At 37.7% G+C, this 23,921-nt stretch overlaps 1 protein-coding gene across 1 annotated transcript in view; it reads left to right on the top strand.

The window, feature by feature from the left end:
- LOC111574954 (testis-expressed protein 264 homolog) overlaps positions 1-23,362 on the top strand; it is a 33,680-nt gene extending 10,318 nt beyond the window's left edge. Inside the window, exons 3-4 of the mRNA XM_023279799.3 lie at positions 13,492-13,657; positions 20,947-23,362. Coding sequence (XP_023135567.1) covers positions 13,492-13,657; positions 20,947-21,233 — 453 coding nt within the window. The 3' untranslated portion in view covers positions 21,234-23,362. The remainder of the gene's footprint in view (positions 1-13,491; positions 13,658-20,946) is intronic.
- Positions 23,363-23,921: the final 559 nt, after the last annotated feature.

Genomic DNA, 23,921 nt, shown 5'->3' with positions numbered 1-23,921 from the left:
AGGCTGCATTTTTTAGAAAAAGAAACTGGAACTGACCGGCACGTTCGGACATGTTTTTCCCCATCGGTGAGGTCAGGCTCCTCATAGGGGCGAATTCAAACCCTGTTAGGATCATTTTCATGCAGAACTTGTGTTCAAATACAATTTGCATGTATTTCTTTTGTCTGTTTCATTCAAATCATGACACTAATGAGGTGAAAGGATAAAGTCAGATGGTGAAGATAATTTATTAGAAAACAGCTCAACTTTTAAAAAGCCTTGCATCCCTTAAAATTATAATCTTTCGTGAGCTTCACTCTGACAGGAACCCCTAAAATGTCCAACTTGTCTTCCTATCTGACAGTAGATCTTTAAAATCCTTTTAGTTACTTGCTAGTGTCTTTCACTGCTCTTTATTCAGACACACAGATGCACAATAAATTGTACAAGCAGTGTGGTAAATTATAATGCATGTAAAAAATACAAAGTAGCTGTGAAACTTTTAATATGGATTTTGGTTTAAGCTTTTGAGCAAACAATAATGTTCATAATAAGCAGAGCTGCAACTATTCATTAATTAGTTGTCAACAGTTGTATAGTTAATCAACTAGTTATATAAATGATTAATTGGTTTGAGTAGTAAAAAAAAATTACAATGAAATGCTTAATTACTCTTTATGCAATGTGCATGTTTTTAAAATGTTTTGACAGATTTGTTTGCCCTAGCGCCATATATATATTTTAAAAGTAACTGTTTTTTCTTCTAATGTGGAAAAACTGCAGTTGTGATGCAGTGTAGTTAGATCAGTATCTGTTGTATGTGATTTATTTTTAACTAATTAATTATATTAATGTCCTAAGTCAACAGGCCTCTTTCATCAAGTATGTTGCATCACGACCCTGTGAGCTAACTGTTCCCTCAGGAGCCTCTGTGGAGTTTGCCCATCAAATGTTCAAACATGACTTTCATCCTCCAGCAGCTGGGAATCTACTGTTGGTGTTAAATGTCACATCTACATATGATTGATCTGATTTAAACTTTATTCGCTGTTGCACTGTCGTTCTGAATTAAGATCAGGCAGTAGGGTGTGATTACAATTTAAGAAGGGTAGTTATTTTTAGATATGGAACAAATAGTTTTGTGCCAGTGGCCATTATCAGACTCTTAGGATGTGAAAAACCCAGCAATGCTTAAAGACGTGTACTAGCTGCTGGGGTCTTATTAATCTGCGACTGTGCATTGTTAAATACGTTTGTTCTGCTTGTAATGTTGCCACCGTGAAAATATTTCAAAGAAAAGGAAAGTTCATAAAAACAGATATAGTGGAGTTAGAGTGACTCAACTGAAACAAACAGAACTTCATCAAATTAAGCTATAGAGCGCTTACAGCACATATGGTGTTGTATTATCTACCGGGTGCAGTGGGACTAAAAACACCAAATCCCTGAGGAAAAGAAGTAAAATGTTCAGAGTTTTAGGAATGTATGGAAAACTGATTGGGATATAAATAGAAATGTATTTCTTGCATGCAAAAACAACCTAGAGATACTTTGAAATCATCCTCTGGTGCTGAAGCTGCTGCTGGCATGTTTGCAATTGATTGATTTACCACAAGGAAAGTCTGACGTCTTTCACAAATTGTAGAATTTGTAGCTCTATTAGGAGAACATACTGCGTTTGTAAGTCTTTTCGGACACCTGGTCAGTTTGTATATCTGTGATATTGCTCTGTTCTATAAAAGAGAAGAAAAGCAAATGCACACGTACATGCACACTCATTCTCTGTCAGCTAAAATATTCCAACGCTTTGGTTGTGTCTTTTGTTGAGATAGACATGCAAATTAAATGAATTTGCTCCAGAGTCCTCTTGAGAGATTTTCTGAAAAGCAATCCAAGAGGCAATTTTGAACCATTCAAGTATGAGTCCGACAACATGGTGGGGGCACCTAACCAAGGTGTGGAGGTTTGGGACCTCAGTGAAGGAACTGGAGAAAATGGGAAAGATAAAAAAGAGGCTTAGCACTTAGCGGCTTTATTCAGCTCAGTGACTTTCAGACAGTCCTTGTTCATTTGTCAGGGCTGAATAAGTCTGTGTAAAGAGTGTTGTTGCTTGAGTGACACCTGGATTGTTCGTACTGGCAGCGACTGCTGTCAGTCATTATGCCCTCAGACCCTTTGAACCATTTTTTCCTCCTTAGGGCTTTGAAATGAAATGTAGACTATAAAAGGGTTGTAGAAATATTATGTTCCATCATCCTCTGCTTTGTGTGAAGCAATAAGACTGCTGTACTATTGAGGAAACACTGTTGTAGTTCTACTGTTTTGCTAATAACCACATGAGAAAGAAAAACAGAATAGAGAGAAAAAGCATCAGTGTCAGGAGTCTATTAGATATGGGTAAAGTAAAAGAAGCGGAGGGAAAGTAAATTGCTAAGGAGAGGAGGGTCATTTGCCTCTAATGCAGTGGTAACCTCCGTAATCTTACAGATTGCTGTTATTAACACACAAGCTACAGGAAACGATCGAATGTCACTATCCTCTGAATTACACATTCTGTGTTACTGCTGAGGGCTTATTGTTGGATTCTTCCCCTTGAGTCACCCGTTAAGCATTTTAACAGAAGAACATAAGCAAGTGTTGTTTTCAAACCAAAAGTTACTTTTTTTGTATTTATACAACTAAATCATAAAAGGAGCTCCGCCAATTTTGCACGTCTAAAGTCTATACAGATGTTTAAGGAAATACTACTACATATGTGAATAAAGTCCTTTTGTGACTCCAGAGGAATCTGTGTGATGTGCTGTTACATCACTTGAGACAACATTGGCTACAGGGCAGAAGATTTTGAAAGTGACAACAAAATGGAGTTGTAGAGCTATAGCGGATTCAGTGTTGAGAGCCCTTCACTTTATTTCACACTTGATGGTGTAAATGCCGTCAGTGTCTTTTGCTTGATGCCTTTGTTTGTCCATATCCTGTTGCTATTAATCAAGCTAGATTAATAAGCTGTCCAATACTCAATAGCTGATCATGGCAAAGTCATAACTTGTTTTTACATTTTTTTTTGCAAATTAATTAAGAATAAAAACCTGAAATTTCTCATGTACAGAGTATACTTTAACCACTTTGCTGTGAAACTCGAAACTGTGTTCAGATGCATCCAGCTTGCTTTAGCTATCTTTAGATGTGTCTAGAACTTGACTGGAGTCCATAAGTGCCAAATTCAATTGATTGGACATAGTTTTGAAAGAAACAAAAGTGTGCATATGAGGTCTCGCAGTTCAGAGTTCATATCAAGACAAAAATCGCAGCTTAAACTCCAAGGAACTCTCTGCAGACCTTCTATGATGAAACTGCTGCCAGGCATGGAGCAGGACAAGGGTATAACACCATATCTAAAGCTTTGAGTCATCCTCAGAGCACAGTGGCCTCAATAATTGGGAGATGGAAAAAGTTTGAAACTCTTGTTAGGATTTGCCATCTGGCCAAACGAAATAATTGAACAAAAGGGCGACAATATGAGTAGCACATCGTCAATCAGATACTTACAGCCACTTTTCAATAAAAGGCACAAGTTCATGTGGTCTCAAGCTGTGGCCATGATTAGCCTTTTAGTATGAAAATCATTGAAAAGCATACAATTAAAACACACCAAAGTGACTGAGAGACAAGTGTCTGACTGTCCTTTAGTGGCCCAATCAAATCTTAGAGTGAGGTCCACAGAACAGCTGTAGAAAGACGGAATTTGACATGTGCTTCCTGTCTGAAAAAACTTAAGCAGATCTGGGAAGACATATGGGACAAACTATTAGCCTTTATTATAGTAGACAGTGGAGAGAGATGGGAAATGTGGGGTGAGGAGTGAGACAAGGACATGCAGCAAATGGCTGTGGGTCGAACTCGAACCCAGTAGGCTCCAGACTCTTAGACTGGTCTGTTGGCGATTGAGTTGCATACTGGGTGATGTAGACACAAGGTTTAGACAAGGAAGAGAAATGGAATTACTATCTCTTGTTCTGGTTAATCTATTTTGATACTGTTTTTGCTACTGTCTGTGCAACATTTAGCACCAAATCATGCCTTATTTTTCAATTCTGAAAAACCCAGTCACCAAATGATGAATGTTTATTTTTCTGTTCTATTTGATACATTTCTTTCTCTGCTGCAAGCATTATTCAAGAGAAATCTGCTGCATATGTCTTCATATTCAGTGAACCATGTGCGATCTGAACTCAAACATGCCTCAGCAAATATGACCAAAATGACCCTGAAAGGACAACGGGATGGGAAACCGACACAATTCTGGTATTTTTATTAGCACTTCCTCCCACCGCTCTGTACCATCACTGAATGTCCTGCACAGACAAGACAGAGAGTATGCATTGCTTAACACTTGCAGACAGCTGTAGGCAGTTTGTGTCCTCAGTAGTGTGTTTATCATTGATGCTTCAAGCCAGTTGCACTTAATAGCTATATTCCGTACATGTGTATTTCAAATAGATTCATAGATTTGTGAGGCCAAACTCTGAAACGGGAAAAATGCCTTGAATTTGGTTCAGATCATCCTTGAGACCTTACTGTGTTGTTGCTCTAAAGGCATAAAAGTTATGCTTTTAATACTGGTAACCTGATAAGGCCATCTTATATACAGTGTACTTATGCCTTGTAAGTAAAGCAAACCTGCTCTAACTCTAGTGGCAGTACTATTTTATTGATGACTTTTGTAAAGAATAGAAAACCCATAAAGAATTCAGTCAGTTTCCACATGCAAAAGTAATTTAATATACACTGCAATATGTAGAGGTTTAATGATATTGGATGTGTATGTGTATTTATCGAACTAATTACTTAAAATAGTATATTTATGTCTACACCCGCTCTCCCACTCTCTGAAACAGTGACTACATTTTATTGAGTGTGACAAAACCTTCAAAATAACTTTGTGTGGTCAGAATTTGATCCGTTCAGTCCAATTACATTCGGAAAGTTTTTAAGAGATGTGATTATTTTATTATTTTATGGGCTCCCTGTCAACAAGAGCCAGCTGAATTGGTGGGAGTCACGGTCACACACGTGTTCTTCTGGGTCCGTACAGAAAGATGCTAACGCACCTAAACTTGCAGAAGCATCTGGAACATCTGGGTACCTCATGGATGAAGCTTAGACATTTATTTTTCACAGTATGCACCACAGAGAAATTGTAATTCAAACGAATACCACTTAATTTTGAAATCCAGTTTTCAGATCACCTTAATACATCCATGGTAGCAGTAATTAGTCCTTTCCTTGGGCAACTGGTGCATTGTCAGTTCCATTCCAAGTTTATTAAAGCAATTTTACTGTGTCCTCATTGTTGACAAAAACAGATAAACTCAGAATTACTATAGCTAAAATTGCTCCTGTGGCTGAAATAGTTAATTTCAGTTAAGCACGAATACCTTGCACTTGTCCTAATATTTTTTTTCAGTTGGAGAGTATACTGGTCAGAGTGTTACGATGGAACACTGTGACATTTGTGTCTTTTATCTTTATTATGTATTTATTCCTAGTGATAGTTTAACATTTGGAGTCTTAACTCTTAGAGTTAGGCCAATGAGACACCTTACTTTGGAATGATTGTTTTTCAAAATAGATGACAAAAATGTTTTTTCAATATCTATCTTAAATAGTTTTTACTACTGTATTGAAAACATACCAAACTTTAACCTCAGAGGTACATAGTGAACGGTAATTGGTAATTTTAATTTTAGAAGACATAGGTTGCAGTTTTCTAGGGATCCATTCAGTGTACATTTGTAAAATTTGAGCTTGAACAGGCAACATGCACAAAAGAATTAAAAATCCCATGTACTTGACAATTAGTTTTCTCCCAGTCATAAATGTGGCACTGACATTATGATGCTTGACACTTAGAACAGCAATATATACTGTAGTTTATATAGTCGCAGTAACTCATAGCAATCTCTGATGTCCGCCCCTCTAGGCTTCTAGGCACATGCATGAATATATCTTGACTTAATGTGTCTTAATACTCACATTAACATGGAGACATATGGGCAGTGACAGCTGAAGATGAGTTCTCTAATCACTACAAGAGCTGAATTACTGGCCAAACAGTCAATTTCTGGCTGTGAATCTTAAATGGTGTTCTTTTTGTGAAGTTTGATCTTTCTCTGTTTATGTTAAGTTATGTTACACTTATTTTGAATAGAAGTAGCTATAGTGGTGGATTCAGTGTGGCTGTTTTTCTACAGTCCAGCTCGCATATCATTTAAATGCAGCAGAGTGGTAGGGAGCCCTTATCTGCCACTTCCATCAACTTTCCTCTTCGCCACTGTCAGTGGTGCTCAGTTTCTTTTGCCTGTCTCCTCAGGAGACAAGGGGCCATTGTTGAGGCAGAGGTTGCTGTTTTTATCCGCTTCAGTACTCAGGGTGATCATTTGTCAGCTGTTTGCTTCTGTTTTCCTCTCTCCCCATAGGCTGCTCCATCAATTTTTCACTGTCTTTGTCTCGTCAGGCTCACTCTTTCTCTCCAAGGTACAGTAAGTGCAATGCCCCCTGGGATTTGGAGTCACTTTAAAGTGCACTTTTTTTCAGACAGTCACGTGCTATAAACATGTTAATTGTTATGATTTATTCCCTGAGGATTATCTATATATTTCTCAACACATCTATGAACTGTACTTCAGATAGCCCATTGTTGTTCTGTACAGCTAAAGCCTATCCGAAAGTTATTTATTTATCGTATTGAGTTTTGCAAAATATTTGGTAAATGAACTTGAAGAATATTCCAAAATAATTAAAGAAGTGCTACCTCAACTAAAATGGCAATGATTTTCTGTTTCAAGGGAAATATTTGCATTTTTTCATTACATTTATATTCCTTTGTGCTTGTACATGAGCAGCATTTCTTCCACCCACTCAGCCTGATACATGACTCATCATTTCTCCCTGTGTTACCGCTGCATACTGTGGGAGCAGGGCAGTTCAGATATTAACACCATTACTGGTAAAGGGCAAGACTGTGTGGTAACCCAGGCATGTTTTCTGTTGGAAAGACTGTGTGTCTGCTGTTGTGGAGAGGTTTGGGATTTAGGGTCCTAGTCTGGAAAACAAAGATGACCATCTTGGCCTCTGTCGATTTGTCTTATAAAAACTGTTGGATGGATTGGCAATAAATTTTGTACAGGTATCTATGATCCATCCTCAGGTGCATGTTTTTATTTGTTCAAAACTTGTCTAATACTTGCATAATACTGTTTAAATGAACTAATACCTTAAAAAAACAATTGCATTGTGAACTTATTATCATGTATTCAGATTAGAACTTGATTATCTTTAGTGCTTCTTCTTTTGATTCATCCTACTAATGATGATTCGGCAAAAGCCTTGTTTTCTGGTCATTTTGGGGAATCATGCTCACCAGAACAAGTTTGTCTTGTCTTGTGTTATTTGAATTCATTTGGTATAAATTGGTAGGCTTTCTTAAATCAAGCCAAAAGATGAAGGAAAAATTGAAAATTCCAAAAAGCATAGCCTATTTCTCTGTGAGTTGGGAGATAATGGTAGCTTGTGCACAGGCTTTGTTTGTGTCATGCTTTGGTTGGTCTCCTTCTACAGTAATAGCCCTTTTTGCTTTTTGAAATCACCACTCTGGTGCCCAAATGTATTCACTATGTTTGTTATGCGGTCCCAAAGTGCCTCTTTACGCGCTGGTAAAATATCTCTTCTTTGAGACGAAGAGCTCTTTGGTGTTGTCTCCGTCACCATCTCTTCCAGCTTCACACTAGAGAGAAATTTATTCTTCTTTTGTTCATGCTCTGTGTTGCTGCTCATGAGGGACATTGCAGCAAAATGCATTAATTTATTTCTTATTTATTTATTTTAACGGGGAGAGGAGCAGGATACTAGGGCTGAATTTGAGGGAATTTTGTTCTAGAGACATGAAAATACCCTTTCCTGTTACATTTATTTTCTCCAATAGTACATGTGATGTATTTACACAAAGGTCCCATGCAAATGTTGTTCCCAGCCTTCAGGAAGCTGGATAGAGAGCACTAGCATATCTTGTCTTCATGTAGACCATCTATCCTATTTCTCTAGGGACATGCTGCAGATTGGCTAAAAATAAAGACAGCTAGCATAATGCACAATTCTGAAATGTACATTATTTTTCAGTTTTGGGTAACCTTACCTTTAAAAAAAAATAAATAAATAAAAAATCTCTGGCATTTCACCACTTACCTTTGTAGCATTTCAAACTATTCATTGGACTTGAACTACCTGGATTTGAAAAAAAAAAAAGGAAAAATTGCGTTCTAAAACGTATTCATCTTGATGATCAAAACAACTTGTCATGGTCTAGAAATTATTTTAAATTTATAGTTTTACAAATTTACAATCTGCAGTTAATGTCTTCTCTGTAATTTTTACATTTTGAGGGCCGGATTGGACCCTCTGGAGGTTGGTTTTGATATATAAGAATATATAAGAATTTATATACATACTTATATGTTTCGAACGCCTCAATTTTTCCAGCTTTTTTTAAATTCATGTAGTTCAAGTCCAATGAATATCTTGAAATGGTACAAAAGTAAGCGGTCAACTGCCAGAGGTTAAAAAAAGGTAAGGTTACCCCAAACTGAAAAATAATGTACATTTCAGAATCATACAAAAAAGTCCTTTTTTCAGGGAACAGGAAATGAGTTAACAACTTAAAGCTGTTCTGCAGCAATGCAGGTTGATCAAGCGTTGAAAGTTGGTGCTACCAAATCCTACAGATGCAGATTTACCTTTTTGCAATATTGAAATTTAACAAAGCTCTGTAATAGCAAATATATTTATTGGTAACATGTAAAGGATTCGCCCACTCAGCTTAGGTTGCATGACACCTTTGAATGGTTATCCATGGACATAGCTTTTTCACAGCCACAATACAATATGATGGAAAACAAAATAACGACATTGATCCTGCTGTAACTAACGATTGCTTTCATTGTTGATTGATCTGTAGATTATCTTCTTGATTAATCCAATCTTTGTTTAGTCTGTTAAAGTCAGAAAATGGTGAAAAATGTCAGTCAGTGTTTCCCAATGCCCAAGATGCTGTCCACAAATATTGTGTTTTGTCCACAACCCAACCAAAGACTGTCAGTTTACTATCATAGACACATACAGAAACCAGAAAATAGAAAGCTTGAGTCAAAGAATTTCAGCTTTGCCTTTAAAAACACTGAAACCAAAGAATTAATTGGCAACAGCTGACTACAATCAGTTAATTTGGCAGCTCTAATTGATGGTTATAATCATATTAAGTCACCTGTTATTTAGCTGTTTACGATTCGTTACTTACTCTTCAGCATCCCAATATTGGATAACAAAGGTGGACTTGAGTTATATGAATTGTTTCCTGAGACAAGAAAACAAGCAAATAGCATCATGAAGGAAAGAACGACATATGTCCAGTTTTGGCTCAATTTCTCTCCAAATTTTACAATGATTTCATCAAAGTAAGATGAGCTCATGTTTTGTCTTGTCTGGTCTTGTAATTTCCCATGTCTGTTCACTTAATAATACTGCAATGTAATATTGTTTTTGTGGCAGAAAAACAAAACAACAGACACCTTGCTGTCTAGGAATAATGCCATTTCTGTGCTGTGGAGGATATGAAAAAAAAGACCTTATGGTGACCCTGTTGCTCTGGACTGCTTTAAAGGCTCTCTTGGGCCCCAGGGTGCTGACACTGCAGGGTAGGAGTATGAAGAAAATCAGACAAAAATCAATAAGTACACTACCCACAATCCCCTACCCAATTACACAGGCCTACTGTGAATCAGTTTGCCTCAGCAATTTCACTGCTTATCTAATTATTAGCATCATTTCTGTCCCAGGTCTTCTGTTTGAAAGACAGAGAAAATGGTCTCATTATGTAGTTAGATTTGATTGGTTTCAGTTATCTCACAGCAACTGTAAGTAATAGGTATAGGCTCTTTGTGGGTGCGCAATTAGTAAAAGTGTCCTATGGTATCATAATAAATTTTCACAATAATTTAAACTCAAGGATTTCAAAGCGTATTAGTGCAGTCAGTTACAATTAATTATAGTTTTTGATTACAGTTAATAACAAATTAAGTCATTAAAATGTCATATCTATGCAGCAGCTTTGACGTCTGTCTCTCCTTGTATGCCATAATGTCATTTCACATTATAACAATGTAAGCTGGCAATTGTCAGATTTGTAAGGGCTCTTAATGAGCTGTGCGGTAAAAAAAAAAAAAAAAAACAAACTGTAGGACTGAAGTAAATTATGTTTTTCCTCAGTGAATTAATTGTCTGCGAATGTCAGAAAATATTTTATATAGACTTCTCTCTCTCTCTCTCTCTCTTTTTTTGCAATTATAGAAAGATATTCAATTTACTGTCATTTTTGCTCTCACATAAGATAAAGAAAAGCAGCAAATTAAGAGACTAGATGTAGAGAATAATTGGTGTTTTGCTTGAAAAATCCCATAAATGGTTTCTTATCAAAATGCTTGCCAATTAATTTTCTGTGCCTTCTTGCAATCAACTAATCATTCCAGCTCTGAAACAATGCCTATGTTACAAAAAAAAGAAGCACATTATGTGCAAGTTGCACATCAGGTGCTTTGGTGGCGACCCAGTTTCAGGCCCCAGTTGTGATGCTTCTGGCTCAGCTGGGCGCTGCAATGAACATAATAGACAGTCAAAGTCTGCTCTGCTGCTGGTTAGTTATTTTTGTATACACATATCATTTATTCTGCTTTTCTATACAGCTTTTGTACAATGTTTTGGATCATATTTTGATAATATCCTCAGATATGTACTTGCGATTAAAATGAAATCTAATAATTATGGTTTTTGGCCAAGCAATTGTCAAGCTGTTGAATGCTACAAACTAAATCTTCGTTTATATCTTCATTCATATTGTAAGCTTTATTTTTTAATAGATTCAATGAGTCATGCTGACAGCACACATTTCATTTCCATCTGTTCAGAACAAATTTTACCTTCAGCATTCTGTTTACCTTCACCCACTTGTCTGACCATCACTGTTGGTCTAAAAAAGTCAAGAGCATAGACCCCAGTTTCACTTTATTAATAAAAAGAACATTTGTGCTAACACAGCTTCTGCCTTTTCTGTTTATAAAGAAATAAATTGAAAGTAAAAAGCAATCACAAGAAGACCCGAAGAATCCTCATTTAATCTGTTATGAAAGCAGATGCACAGATGAGTCATTCAGCTTTCACAAGAAACCTGATAGTTTTGTGAAAAGTTCTTTTTCAAGTATAACTAGAAAAGCACTCAGAGAGTGCAGTACTCCTCCAAGGCTGCTCAGTTGACGTATTATTTCCGACGGATGAAATCTTTAATAAAAAATGATCTTGCACTGAGCACAGGCATGTGTTATGCATGTGCATGTTATGTATTTATACCTAATTGCGTGTAAATTACTCTTATAAAGGTCTGTTGATCAGCTCATCACCTTTGGCAAGCCTTTAGGGATAAATGCAGTGGCTTCAGAATCCACCCTTACTCTTTTTCCTTGGTATATGATGCTTTTGTGCTCGGATCTTTTAAGTGTGCCATTAGACTGCTGAGTCTACTTTTACTTGCTCCATTATGCCTGCAGTACTGCATTTGTGAGTTACTTGTCAGTCCTTAATGAACTAGCCAAATGAAATTCAACATGCATCCATTGGCTCCATCCTCTGTAAATTAAAGACCATTCTGACAAGTCAGAATTTAACCAATACTGTATCTGCCCTATACTTCATTTTTACATTTAATGATGTACTGATAGAATTTGAAAGCAAAATTCAACTTGTGTGTGAATGTCTGCGTGCATCTGTACACATCAATATGTATTATGCCCGACTCTGGTGCTGTTGAGTCAAGCAGCGAGGATACACAGATGTTTCTGAAGGAAAAAATGCACTAATAATTGATGTTGCTGAAATCTCTGAAACTGAACTGAACGTTGTTTCTGCAGACAGCAGCGAGAGGAACGTCACTGTTGTCATAATTGGGTTGAGACAGATGGTGAGAGAGATGATAGGATAGATCTGAAAAGAAGTCAGCCCTGTCCCCTAAAGAATCTATCTTATGTGTGTCTGTTCAATCTACAATCCTGATTATCAGACACGTGTGGTGTTCAACCACTGAACAGTAGCTACCTGTCACTACTTCCACTTCATTTGAATCCAGAACATCAGTGAGGGGCACAGGGACTCCATACTCCCAGGAACTGTCAAAAGACAATCATAATCATGAACAGTTTGCACTGTTTGAGAGATACCATGAATTTGCCATATTGCAGGAAATGATTTATGGTCTAAAATGCTTCTCCTTATGTTGTACAAGCCAGTGATGTGAATGCATAAATCTTACCACTGTAATAGAGGGCTCTTAGACTCTCTTAAATAAAGCAACAATTATTAAATGTTAAAGGTCAAACAACAATAAAAATGGTCAAATACCAGTGGAATTATTATCTTTAAATTTTTATCGTCACTATATTATCTCTAAATGTTCAATGAGATTGAGATATTGCATTGTAGCTGTGATGTGTTTCTAGTATTGCTCGACCTTTAACATATGCCAAAAGGGGGAAAGTAACAGACACTGACTGTGCATGAGTGGAATAACAAAACGTGGTGTATGAAAGGTTAATGAGTGCCAAGAAGTGGAGTAGTCTTTGTCATGTGAGACTTTCCCCATCTGAAGGAGTGAGGCGACTAACAGAGGAAGGACAACAGCCTTAACAAAAGCAGCGTGAAATGTGGAGGTTGAATGTTCGAGATTCTAGGGATCGAAAATGGGTTGCATGTGGGGCGTGAGGAGAAAGAAAAGGATTTATCTGAGTTCAAGGATGTAGCTGAGGTTCCCACATATGAAATCCAATCATTTTCACTCATGATTGACTGGACGCAGATGTGAGAGATTATGTGCATGTCAGTGCTTGTATCCTACTGTGACCTTCCTCTGTACGTTACATGTACATGTTATGTACATATGTATATATATATATATATATATATATATATATATATATATATATATATATATATATATATATATAAAAATAATATAACAAGTAAAAGAAGTATTAATGGGCTTCATTTTAGCATTGACAGCAATTACTTTGCACCTTCAAAGGTGAATTAGCACTGACAGTTTTATTGTGTACTCAGTCTAAGTTCATGCCTTTAATCAGTTGTGTGTTCTAACACGTGTTTATCTTGTACTTTGTTATATTGTCAACTTAATGCACAATTTCAGTGAACTGCTTTAAAGGAACACTTTGAGACAGAAGCTTATTTGCTTTCTTGCAGAGTGTTTTAGTACATGAGCAGACTGATAATACTCCCATGTCAGTATATTGAGCTACTACTAATTTGTAGTTTGACATGCAAATCTGCAAATGATCATTTTTAGGCTTTGTACAGGTGGATAACACTAATTTGATCTAAGACATATTTTATCTCTCTTAGGAAAGGAGGCTGTGTGCACACCCATTCCTTGAAATCTACAGAGAAGGTCAGATCCAGTTCATGGCACCTTTGGCCCGGCAAGGAGATTTTTATGTACCTGAAGTCCGACCGGTAGAAAGGAGGCTTTCAGAACAAGATGAGTCGCATAGTGACACAGATATCTCAGGTATGTGAACCTTTATCCCCTGTTTTATTAGTACATATTAAACATTTTTGTTGTGCTTGCAGATGTGTAACAATCAAAGCCCTTAGGTACTACTTAGGCCCATAGCTTTTATAATGTTACTGGAAAAAGGATACTTTTAAACTCCATAAAAAACATCTATTACAATTTGAAAATAGTTGTTACTGAAGGTCAAACCCTCATTCAAGTATAATAAGTGAACAGACGAACAATGTAAACACTTGAAGGCATTGACAGCAGTTTAAATATAGGGCTTCTGTGTCATGTAATGAGCAACTATTGAATAGCAATAAAAGAACGGTCTTTGTCAGATCAGAGTTCTCATTTCGTTTTAACCTAGTGGCTTTTTTCAGCCATAGTTTGTTTACAACCTGGCTCAATCAATCCACCAGCCTCAGTGTCCCAGGAAAAAATAGCCAAATGCTAAAAGCCAGTCTGTGTCAAGCCAGCCTGATCCCCTACTGCAGCCGAGAACTTTCATATAATACAAGACGCAGTTCAACCCACTATCATAATATCCGGTGGCAGTTCAGCTCTATGGTCACCATAATACACTAAGCTTTGGTGACTTTCACAATATTCAGGTCTGTTTTTTTTGCCTCCACAAACTCCTGAGGGAAATATCTGACTGTTTAGCTGCTAAATGATCCACTATGTTTACCAGCTCCCAGCTAGTCACAGTGAAAATGAGGCAAAAACGGACACTAAGCTGAGGGGAACTGCAGAGTCAGGTGATCTCTTTGAGTTAATCACATTAGTTGTTGTCATTTGCCTCACTGTTAATATGAAAACATTAATAAGTGTTGCATTAATCATTTTGAATAGCTGCCAAGAGACATTTCAGAGAAGTGGTATTAGCTACTATCAGTAGTAGCTAGTACCATGTGTGTGATCAGTAAGTGACATCTCTGGAAAGAGAAAAGTTCAGTTAGCTTTACTTTCTGATGGCCATTAGAGAACGACATGTTAAGTCATCTGTGTTGTGGTTTCTGCGTTCGGCCACAGTAGCTGGCAGGACCCAGGGGATTTGGACCTTGTTTTTACTGCTGTTTTGTTTATGAGTTGGACCGCAGAAACAAACTGTGATTGACACCTTCTTAGGTGTTAATGAAAAGCCCAGAAACAACAGCCTCTGGTGGAAGTGTGCTGCCACTCACCACGGGGCTGTCTGCAGCTATGTGGACACCATATGGAAATCCTGCTTTCCCTGTAAAAGATGCACAAGCAATTAAACACAATACCACTTGACAGTAATTTATCCTCAAGAGACACAAAAAGCTTGTGAAGAGGTGGATGAAGCGAGTTTAGTCATGAGGTGACATGGAATGTGGAGATATATCTACAAAGCTGATGATAGTAGCTTCATAGTGCTTAATTGCTGCAGCTTTGTAGCTGTTCGGTTCAGTTCAACAGAGCTAAACTTTATGATTAATCCATCATAGCTTTGCTGAGAATGAACAGAGACAAATAAAGTAAAAATAACCATGATTAATTTTTAAACGTGGTGGATAGCGTGTTGTCTTCAAATCCAGCTGGACTAAAGTAATTATTAGATGATTCGGCCAATGATGAATTATTCATGTAGTCATTTATATTGCAAAAACTGTACTGGTTTCAGCTTCTCTCAAATGTGAGGATTCACTACTTTGGTTTCTTTTATATGATGGTAAACAGCATAACTTTGAGCTTCGGACTGTTGGTCAGACAAAACAATCAGTCTGAACAATTAAAATTGGGCTCTGGGAACTTGCGATTGCCTTTTTAATATTTTCTGTCATTTAATCAGCTGGAAGCTTAATGGGTTTTTAGAAAAAAAATAAATGAAGTCTTTATTGTGTTCATAACACTTTGTCTTTAATTATTTTGCTAACTGAATCTGAAATGTCCAATGTGCTCAGAAAGTACAGAAAACAGTCTAAGATTCTATCCCACTGCTGTATCCACATTCAAATCTGATGTGTTTGTTTTGAAGAATCTGCTTTTAAAAATGTTCAGAGATTGCTTTTGTTTTACTCAAAAACTGCTACATGTTTGAAATCTCCTCAGGGATGGTGTCAGTGCTGGTGCCACAAACTCAATCCTTTCAGTCAGAGCTAATGTGGTGTCCTCACGATGATTTATTTATTTTTTATTATAAATGTACTTTACTAATAGATAATACTCCTTATTCCAATTACTCTGCAGTTCTTGCCTTTCTAGTGGTGACAGAGTGCAGTTCATCAATAATCTAATTTTAATTAGGAATGAAGTGCACTCAAATGCATGAGAAGGCCACTCAATTACTGCTGCAGGTGTTGTGACTCGTGATTGTAATATGTTTGTTAGATTTTTTTCCCTCACTTACTCCCAGTGTCAAAACTGTTTTCCATTTTCCCTCGTAAGCTCAAATTTTACATCTGCACAGCAGAAAACTACCCTTTACAAAGCAGATAAAAAGTGAGAAGAGTGAACAAATCCTGTGCTCTTCACATGTCATGGGTGCAGCACAGAGTGGAAGTGGCATTCAGCTCTGCGACTGTGAATGATAATGTGACAGATAGCCGTGCTCCTGTCACACTGGGATCAACTCAGCCAGGTCAGTGGAGCATTCAGGCCACTGGAGACTTCTGTGGTCCATTGACCCCCCCTCTCAGCCATCCATGATGCTCCACACCCCCACACCAATCCCATCTCGATGACCTGATCAACCTCCAGCTTCTGCACACATGGCTCCTCACTCTGTTAGACAGCAGGCTAAAAATCTCCCCATCACTCTTCGACATAGCTCACAAAGTAGCTTTGCTTTTTGCCCATGAAACAAGTTTACCGTTGCTTGTGTTTGCTGCTCTTAAGACTTTCAGGGCAATTTCAAGCCAAGCTTTGAGTCTTATGAAAGCAAGTCTCTACTCAAAGCGGAAGTCTATGAGTAGACTCCAGTGGGAGTCACATCATGGATATTTGCAGCTGAACATTGTATTTAACCCGCTGATATCAACTGGATGGGTTAGTATGTGACAGGGCCACTGTCACATTCTCTTACCTGCTTCATGATATGAGCGATATTTATAATATATTCTTTACTGTCATGGATGTGACAGATATGAAGGGTTGCTGTGAAAATGGCTTTGGTAGATGTGCTGAAAAGGAGAAGAAAAGACTCTTTATAAAATGTGCAAACAACGTTCAAAGTGTCTTCGCTCTCAGCAGGCCCTTGCAGCATCAGAAACTTGAAGAGAAAAACGCAAGCAGTCACTCACAGTTCATGCATTCCCCCAAGTGTTATCTCCACAGCTCCTATAGATCCAGTGTGTCATCGTATTTTTGTGGAGATGCACACCAGCTGCAAGGTTGCCTGCAGTGTAGCTTGGCAGCTGATGCACATAGCTGCTGTAGGTGCAGCACTCTATGTAAATGCACAGTTTGTTTTCTTTAAATTTGGGTTGAGTACGGTATTCATCCATAGTCAGTGTGTTGTTTACAATAGATGTTGGTCCAGAGGAAGCTGTGGCTCAGGTGGTAGAGCAAGTAGACCATTAATCGCAAGGTTGCTGCTTTGATCTCAACATGCCCAAGTGTCCTTGGGCAGTCACTTCTCATCTAATTTGCTTCGTGATGGCAGAAGAACGCCTTGCATGGCAGCTCTGCCGCTGTTGGTGTGTTTGAATGGGGAAAAAATGTATTAGCGCTTTGAACACCACCAAGATAGAAAAGTGCTACTTCAGTGAAGACCATTTTCTGCTTACTAACTAATCTATGAACTGCTGTGGACAGGGCAACAACAAAACTTATTTTAAAAAAGCACACCTAAAATATACTCTGAAAGATATTTTCACCACGATTCTCACAGCCTTGTCTGAGAGAGAACTGAATCTTTGCTCTCTTCAAAGCAGCTAAACTCCATTGACAAAAACAGTAGTTTTATCTTACATAAGTTGCCAGTTGACTGCTACCTCAGTTGGTTAGCATGTTTGTCATGTTGTGTGACTATGGCGTTTTGACACATAAGTTCAGAATGATTGTGTTAAAACACCAAGATCACACAGTGGTAGACTAAGGTTAAATTTAGGCATGTTCCTAGTGACTAATTTCCCAGTGAAAGCATATAATTGCTATTATGAGCTGCGTTCAGAGTGAGTGGGATCACACTGTCTGCAGGTACATCAAGCCATATTGGTTTGCCGAGTGTGGCTAACATGAAAACACCACCAGCCGTCTTTCCCTGCAGATTAACGCCCACTCGCCTGTGCTGTATGTGGTTACGCCTTGCTCCGGTTGGATGGTTATCTGCCAGTTTATTCTGGCACAGTCTACATACAACCTTATTTCCATTTTCTACTTCAAAATACTGCCAAACTACACTGGTTTTACGAGACATCTTCCCTGCTTTCCACCTGCAGCACCAGCAGGTGACAGGGGGCTGTGCAGCATCTTAGAGACTGGCACTGACCATTTATGAAATATTAATCAGTAGTTACTAGTGAGGCAACACCTGAGTGCATAAACTAAGTTGCCAACAGAGAGAGTTGCTGATGATGGATTAGTACCTATTACAAAGCCACTTTAAGGAAACCAAATTATATCTTTATGCAGGATGAATAATGTAGCTTTTGCTGGTCATCCAACCACATCTAGGACCTAAAAAGTTCATAACTGCTGCAAACTCCAAACTGGTGGTGAGATTGTCAGTTTTCGAAAAGTGTTGGTTGATTTCACATCATCAGCTGAATGTTTTTGCTTCCAAGTCTCACAGAAAATCTTTACAGAGGAAAATCTGACAAGTCTCAAGTCTACAGCTCTGATTGTGACACTTTCTACAATATGTTCATGTGGGTTTTAAGCCTCATTATAAGAATTATCCTTCTGTTCACTGAGTTTTAACACGTTTAACTTCCTCAGATTTGACTATCTCAGTCCAATACTAGATCAACTGTAAATCAGTTGTAGATTAATGCCTGATGTTATCACTAAACCCCTCCAATTAAAAGCAAATTCTAACTGAAAAATGAAGATATCATTCCTAATGTGTGTCTTCCAAAGAGGATTTTTTCCCCCCATTGACTGACTCAGTTTTGTGACTTGCCTCAGGGTTTCAAACCAAAACTCATTGCTTTTTCAGATGTTAATATGAATAATTTTGATGTTTTATTTAATTTCTCTCTTCCCTTCATCAATCACATGCATACGAGGTGAGTTTAAATTAATCGCCTAAAGCTTGTGGTTAAATTTGCTTGTTTTATGTATTAGAATTTTAAATACATTTTTTTATAGATAAAAAGGATTTCATTCAATGCTGCATGATACGCTGTCTTGCATCTCTTTTCATCTGTGCCACTTCTCTTACACTGAAATCTGTGGAAATTGTCATAGTCGATTGTATGCACTGAATGAATAATTTATCACACAATCAGCTGAGGAGCTTACATTGCAATTAATTTAAAATCCCATGACTCACCCGTTGTTCAACCTCCAGTATGTGCTCAACACAATCACATATTCTCTGTCAGCATTCATTTTCGATGTCTCACCTTTTGAAATATCATATTTTAGGAATGTGTGACACAACAACATGAGTCTTTAGGTCGTAAAAGTTTTGGCGTCACACTCAACAGTAAACTTAGCCCACATGAACATACAGTACCTCTTCATAAACTCTCAGTCTCACCCTTTTCTTAAGAGTTGTAACATTTTCAAGGCGATTACTATTCTGTACTGTGTGAATGCTGCAATTTAACCATTTCCCATTTTTGTCTTTGCTTATTGCACTGGAAGCCTCTTAACTTGAGCTCACAGTATGATATTCAACATGTCTCTGTGGCATAAAGCTGTTTTCTAGCTTTGAAGTTTAATGAGCGATGGAAAAAAATCTTGTTTCACTCTGCTCTTTGGTGTCTTAAGAGTCTCACTGTATTCGTTTCCTTTTTCTTCACATTTCTGAATGTATGTATGACTTTTTTTTCCAGTTAAAGCCAGGGTTGATTTGAATGCTGAGAACATGAAACAAATATTGAGATAAAATAAACTTTTTAATTAGCAGTCGATGGCTGATCAATAGCTTGTTACTTAATATTCTTGTCTTCCTCCTTTACACATCCATACACAGTAGTAATGCATTTTAGTGATATGACCTCAACCTTTCATTTTGTTCAATTCGCAAACCTCTGAGATTTTAGCCTTTGCCATTTTTCTAACCAGTAATGTGACAGCTGGCCTCTCTCTGGCTGGTTCTTTATTAAATGTTCGTTTTTGGCATTTGTGTGTGTCATCATCAGGTCTGCTGTTAATGACAGGCTGGCTTAGTGTTAGCAGATATTGATTTGAGAGGAGTGTGGTGTAGAAACACTCATAGCCACACAAAGACAAAAGGTCAACAGGCTGGCACATATAGGTATGAAATTGATCTTATTAACCTGCAAGGAACAAACTCAAAAAACACTGTGGAGTCAAGTGGTTGGGCTGCTTCTATGATCCCATCCAATTAAAGAGCAGAAGACCTTTAGCTCACCGGAGTTTCTAATTAACAACACTTCTGTGCCTATTTTGAGTTTCAGTCACAGCAAAAGGTGTTGTTGCTGGTATCTCATAGTTCATTAACAGGAAAAGAAATGTGTGACAAGCGAGATATAGTACGGCTTCTCTGTTATGGAACAATGCAAAAACAGAAAAGCAAAAGATGATACGTAAGTTAGTCAGTGTTAATAATAAGTTGGGATAAGATAATCACACCAAACTGAATTGAATGTGCAAAATGTGACAACAGTCTTTATTTATGCACAATATGGAGATTTTCTGTTTGATATAAATTTGAGAGGATACAACAGTGGCATGCTGCCTCAGAGGAAATCAGCTAGATATATGAAAACAATATTGTAAGCAGGGATCCACCTCATAATTGGAAGGAAAATAATCCACAGCCTAGTAGTATTTTTCAGTATCAGGATGGTGGTAATTATTTGTGTCACTGACAAGCACATATCTGGTCATATAGTATGAAGCCTGACATAGTGAAAGCATTTCATTTCAATAAACATTATCAGGATGAGTATTCTGATTGTTCTTTGTGCATATGATTTACATATTATTCACCAGTTTGCTGTAAAATAAAGGCAACCGTGTGAAAGATATAATCGCCATTCTGGACTGAAATCACAGTACAGCTGAAATGCCATCATGCAGACTCTGGTTGAGTTCCAGCCCTGGCTTTTTGGGCAATCTCGCTTTTCTCATGTGGTGTTTGTTTATATTGTCCTCTCACCATCTGTCTCTCCCCTCCCTTTGTTGTACTTCTGCTCTAGGTGCAGACTCTAACAGTGAATACAGCTCAGGGAGTGGGGTTCTCCTGTCAGACAGCAGAGAGACCTCACTGGCAGCATCTTCGGTCCATTCAGTGCCTATCCGAGATAAAGGGAACAGAAACTACAGAGGTAGAAGCTCTGGGGGAAGCTCATTTAAAGAGCTGGACTGGGAGCAGACTGGTGGCCGGCAGGACGAGAGAGACGAGCAGCTTCATGGAGACTCCAACCAGAAGAGCCTGGAGGCTCCCACTCAGGAGTGGTGGGGTGTGGTTGGAGGAGAGGAGTGAAAGGTCAGAGAGATGTATTAGCTCAGGAGGAGAGAATAAAGGAAGATGCAGTTGGGAAGCAAAAGTTGGCTGGTGATGGTCAATATTTTTGCTACTGTCAACAAATCTCAAGAAAAGATTCAAGTCAACAGTGCATTAGTATAATACCTTCAGACCTCTCCACTCTGGAAGCACATTTTTTCATACAGAAGATGTTGAAAGTTGTGAATATAATATAGTTTTGTTTTTCTGAAATGTTAAATGATTTACTAAACCAACTGAATGTTGTAGTTTGTAATCCTTTTCACTCAATTTTGAGTAAACAGTGAATTTGTTGGAGACAGCTTTTAGCCACAGATCAAACCGCATTTGGTGTTTTCATGACAATTTACTGCATTCAGAAGATGTACAGAATGTGGCTCAAGCTCACTGTAATGAAGGAACATGTAACCAAGTGCAAATCAATGAATAACAAAAGAGGTTTAGGAATATGCTAAGTCACACGTAAACTACACTGACAGGACTTGTTTCCAGGATGAGTTTATGTTTGCTTTTGATCTTTTCATGTGATTTGTTAAAAAATCTGTAATACCATAAGATCAGTTCTTTTTTCTCTTAATCACAGTTTTAAAGTGAAAATGTTTATATGTTTCAAAATCACTTTTGATAACTGAAAATGATCCACTTGAAGGTACCCTGAAGTTCTTGAAACATGTTTGCAAAAATGATGCTGTTCAAAATGTATGAGATGACTGAAGTGAGTATTTGTTAACCAAAACATTTTACTTGAATATCTTCAGATTTTTATATTTTATCTTTCTAGCTGAAACGATCAACGCTGTTTTGAGGATGACCAAGTTGTTGAACAAGTTGTTGTTATTTTGGTGTACTGAGTGAAACATTATCTTTATACTGAACAAAGTACTGTGCAAAAGATTTAAGTACTTCTAAAACAATGCTGTAAGGATTTTTCCAAAAATATGTGACACGTAAACAGAAAAGACCTCCCTCACATGTTTTAAGAAATCTAAATTGGTGCACTGCTCTTCAAACCATAGCAGTTCTCCAGGTACTGTCAGGTATTTCTTCAAATCCTTTTTGAGAATTTTCCACAGTTCATCTGTGGATTTAGGCTTTCTCAGTTACTGCTGGCTTCTCATGTAATCCCATACCGACTCCATGATGTCGTCATTCTGCCAAAGAATTCAGGATTTATCAAATGCTTTCCTGATACGTGCTGGATAAGAATTATCTCTACTACTTGGCATTGATGAAACATCAATTCACACCAAATTGCCATCTCCCATTTGTAGAAATGTTGAACGAAACCAACCAAAACAGTCATACCTGTAGCGTTCTCCAGCCATTTGCTGAAAAGTTGCCCTCTGTTAGAGCACCAGCTGTCAGTTTTCTGCACCCCAGTGTTTTCATTTTCATACTCAGTTCCGTTTGAAACTTTCACATTTTCAACAAGCTCACATTTATAGTGAGGCTGTTCCGAAATGTTTTTGTGAAACATCTGAAGTGCCTAAAACATTTGCACAGCACTGTGCATGCAGGGAATACAATTGATTTTAACTGTATTTTATGACTTTTCTTTTTTTTTGTACAAAGGGCTGCAATTTCATCTAGTAATAACTGACACAGGACATTGAGATGACTTGACTTCACAGAGTGATCAGTATTGTTTTTTGAACAATTTCTTTTGCTGTGTTATTTGTTTTTCTACTGGGCTGTGTGCTGTAGCTTTTACTGATGATATGCATATTTTAAATGAAAATATACTTCACTTCCAAAGATAATGGTGTGAATGAATGCAGTTACCTTCTTCCTGTCGTCCTCTGGCCACCTCTGAGACTGACTGTGACAAGTTTGTGGCAAAGACAAGTGGATTGACCATTAACATTCGTTTCACTGTGACAAAAAGTAAAGCGCTGTGACTTATATCTGGCCCCTAGCATCCTCAAATTATTTTTCACATAACCATTCTTGGCTTTTTCATTTTCTCTGTGGCCCTCAAATTCTTTTGTTTTACTTTCTCAAGGTTTCTCCCATCTGGTGTCTCTTTGCACAGACTAATTTCTGTTTGTTATTTTCCTCTCGTTCCCTGTGAAATAAAAATGGCAGCTGCAGCCTGAAAGGCCACCTGATGACCCGTGTCCAGTGATACCTATATCCTTTATCTTCCAACAAACAAGAGATCAAATCAAGCTGCTTACAGCATGGCGTTCTCTCTTGGAATGCAGGCGTCTGTGCATTAAACCGAGAGGAAGATGTGTATCAGTTTTAAGTGCATTGTCTTTACATATTCTGATCTCAAGGGATTCTTTAGATTATTATTGTTTGACAGAAATGATTAATACTGTACCTGACAAAGGCTTTTGTCTGGCTTCACTTGACTGCAGTAATTGATATGTCTGAAAACCACAGTCTTTCCTTGAATATACAACACTAGTTAAGCATTTGGCCACACTTGGTTATTCAACGATTTTTCTTTTTATACTTTTTTTTCCTGCATTGATTAATTCAGTTTTGTGGTACAAACTGTGGCATAATATATGGAATTAAAAAGTAACCAAAAAAAGTTAACACCAACTGAAGCGTGAGACGTGACTGTGTGTTTAAAAGTAAAAAAACCCCACCTTCCATCCCTGCTGAACTTGTCTCCTTGTGGTACGATACAGCGCTCCCAGCACTTCTGCAACACTT

This window comes from Amphiprion ocellaris, chromosome 5 (assembly GCF_022539595.1).
Source record: "Amphiprion ocellaris isolate individual 3 ecotype Okinawa chromosome 5, ASM2253959v1, whole genome shotgun sequence".
Taxonomy (NCBI): Eukaryota; Metazoa; Chordata; class Actinopteri; family Pomacentridae; genus Amphiprion; species Amphiprion ocellaris.
Note: the sequence above shows the minus strand (reverse complement) of the source record. Positions and strands in the feature narration are given on the sequence as shown.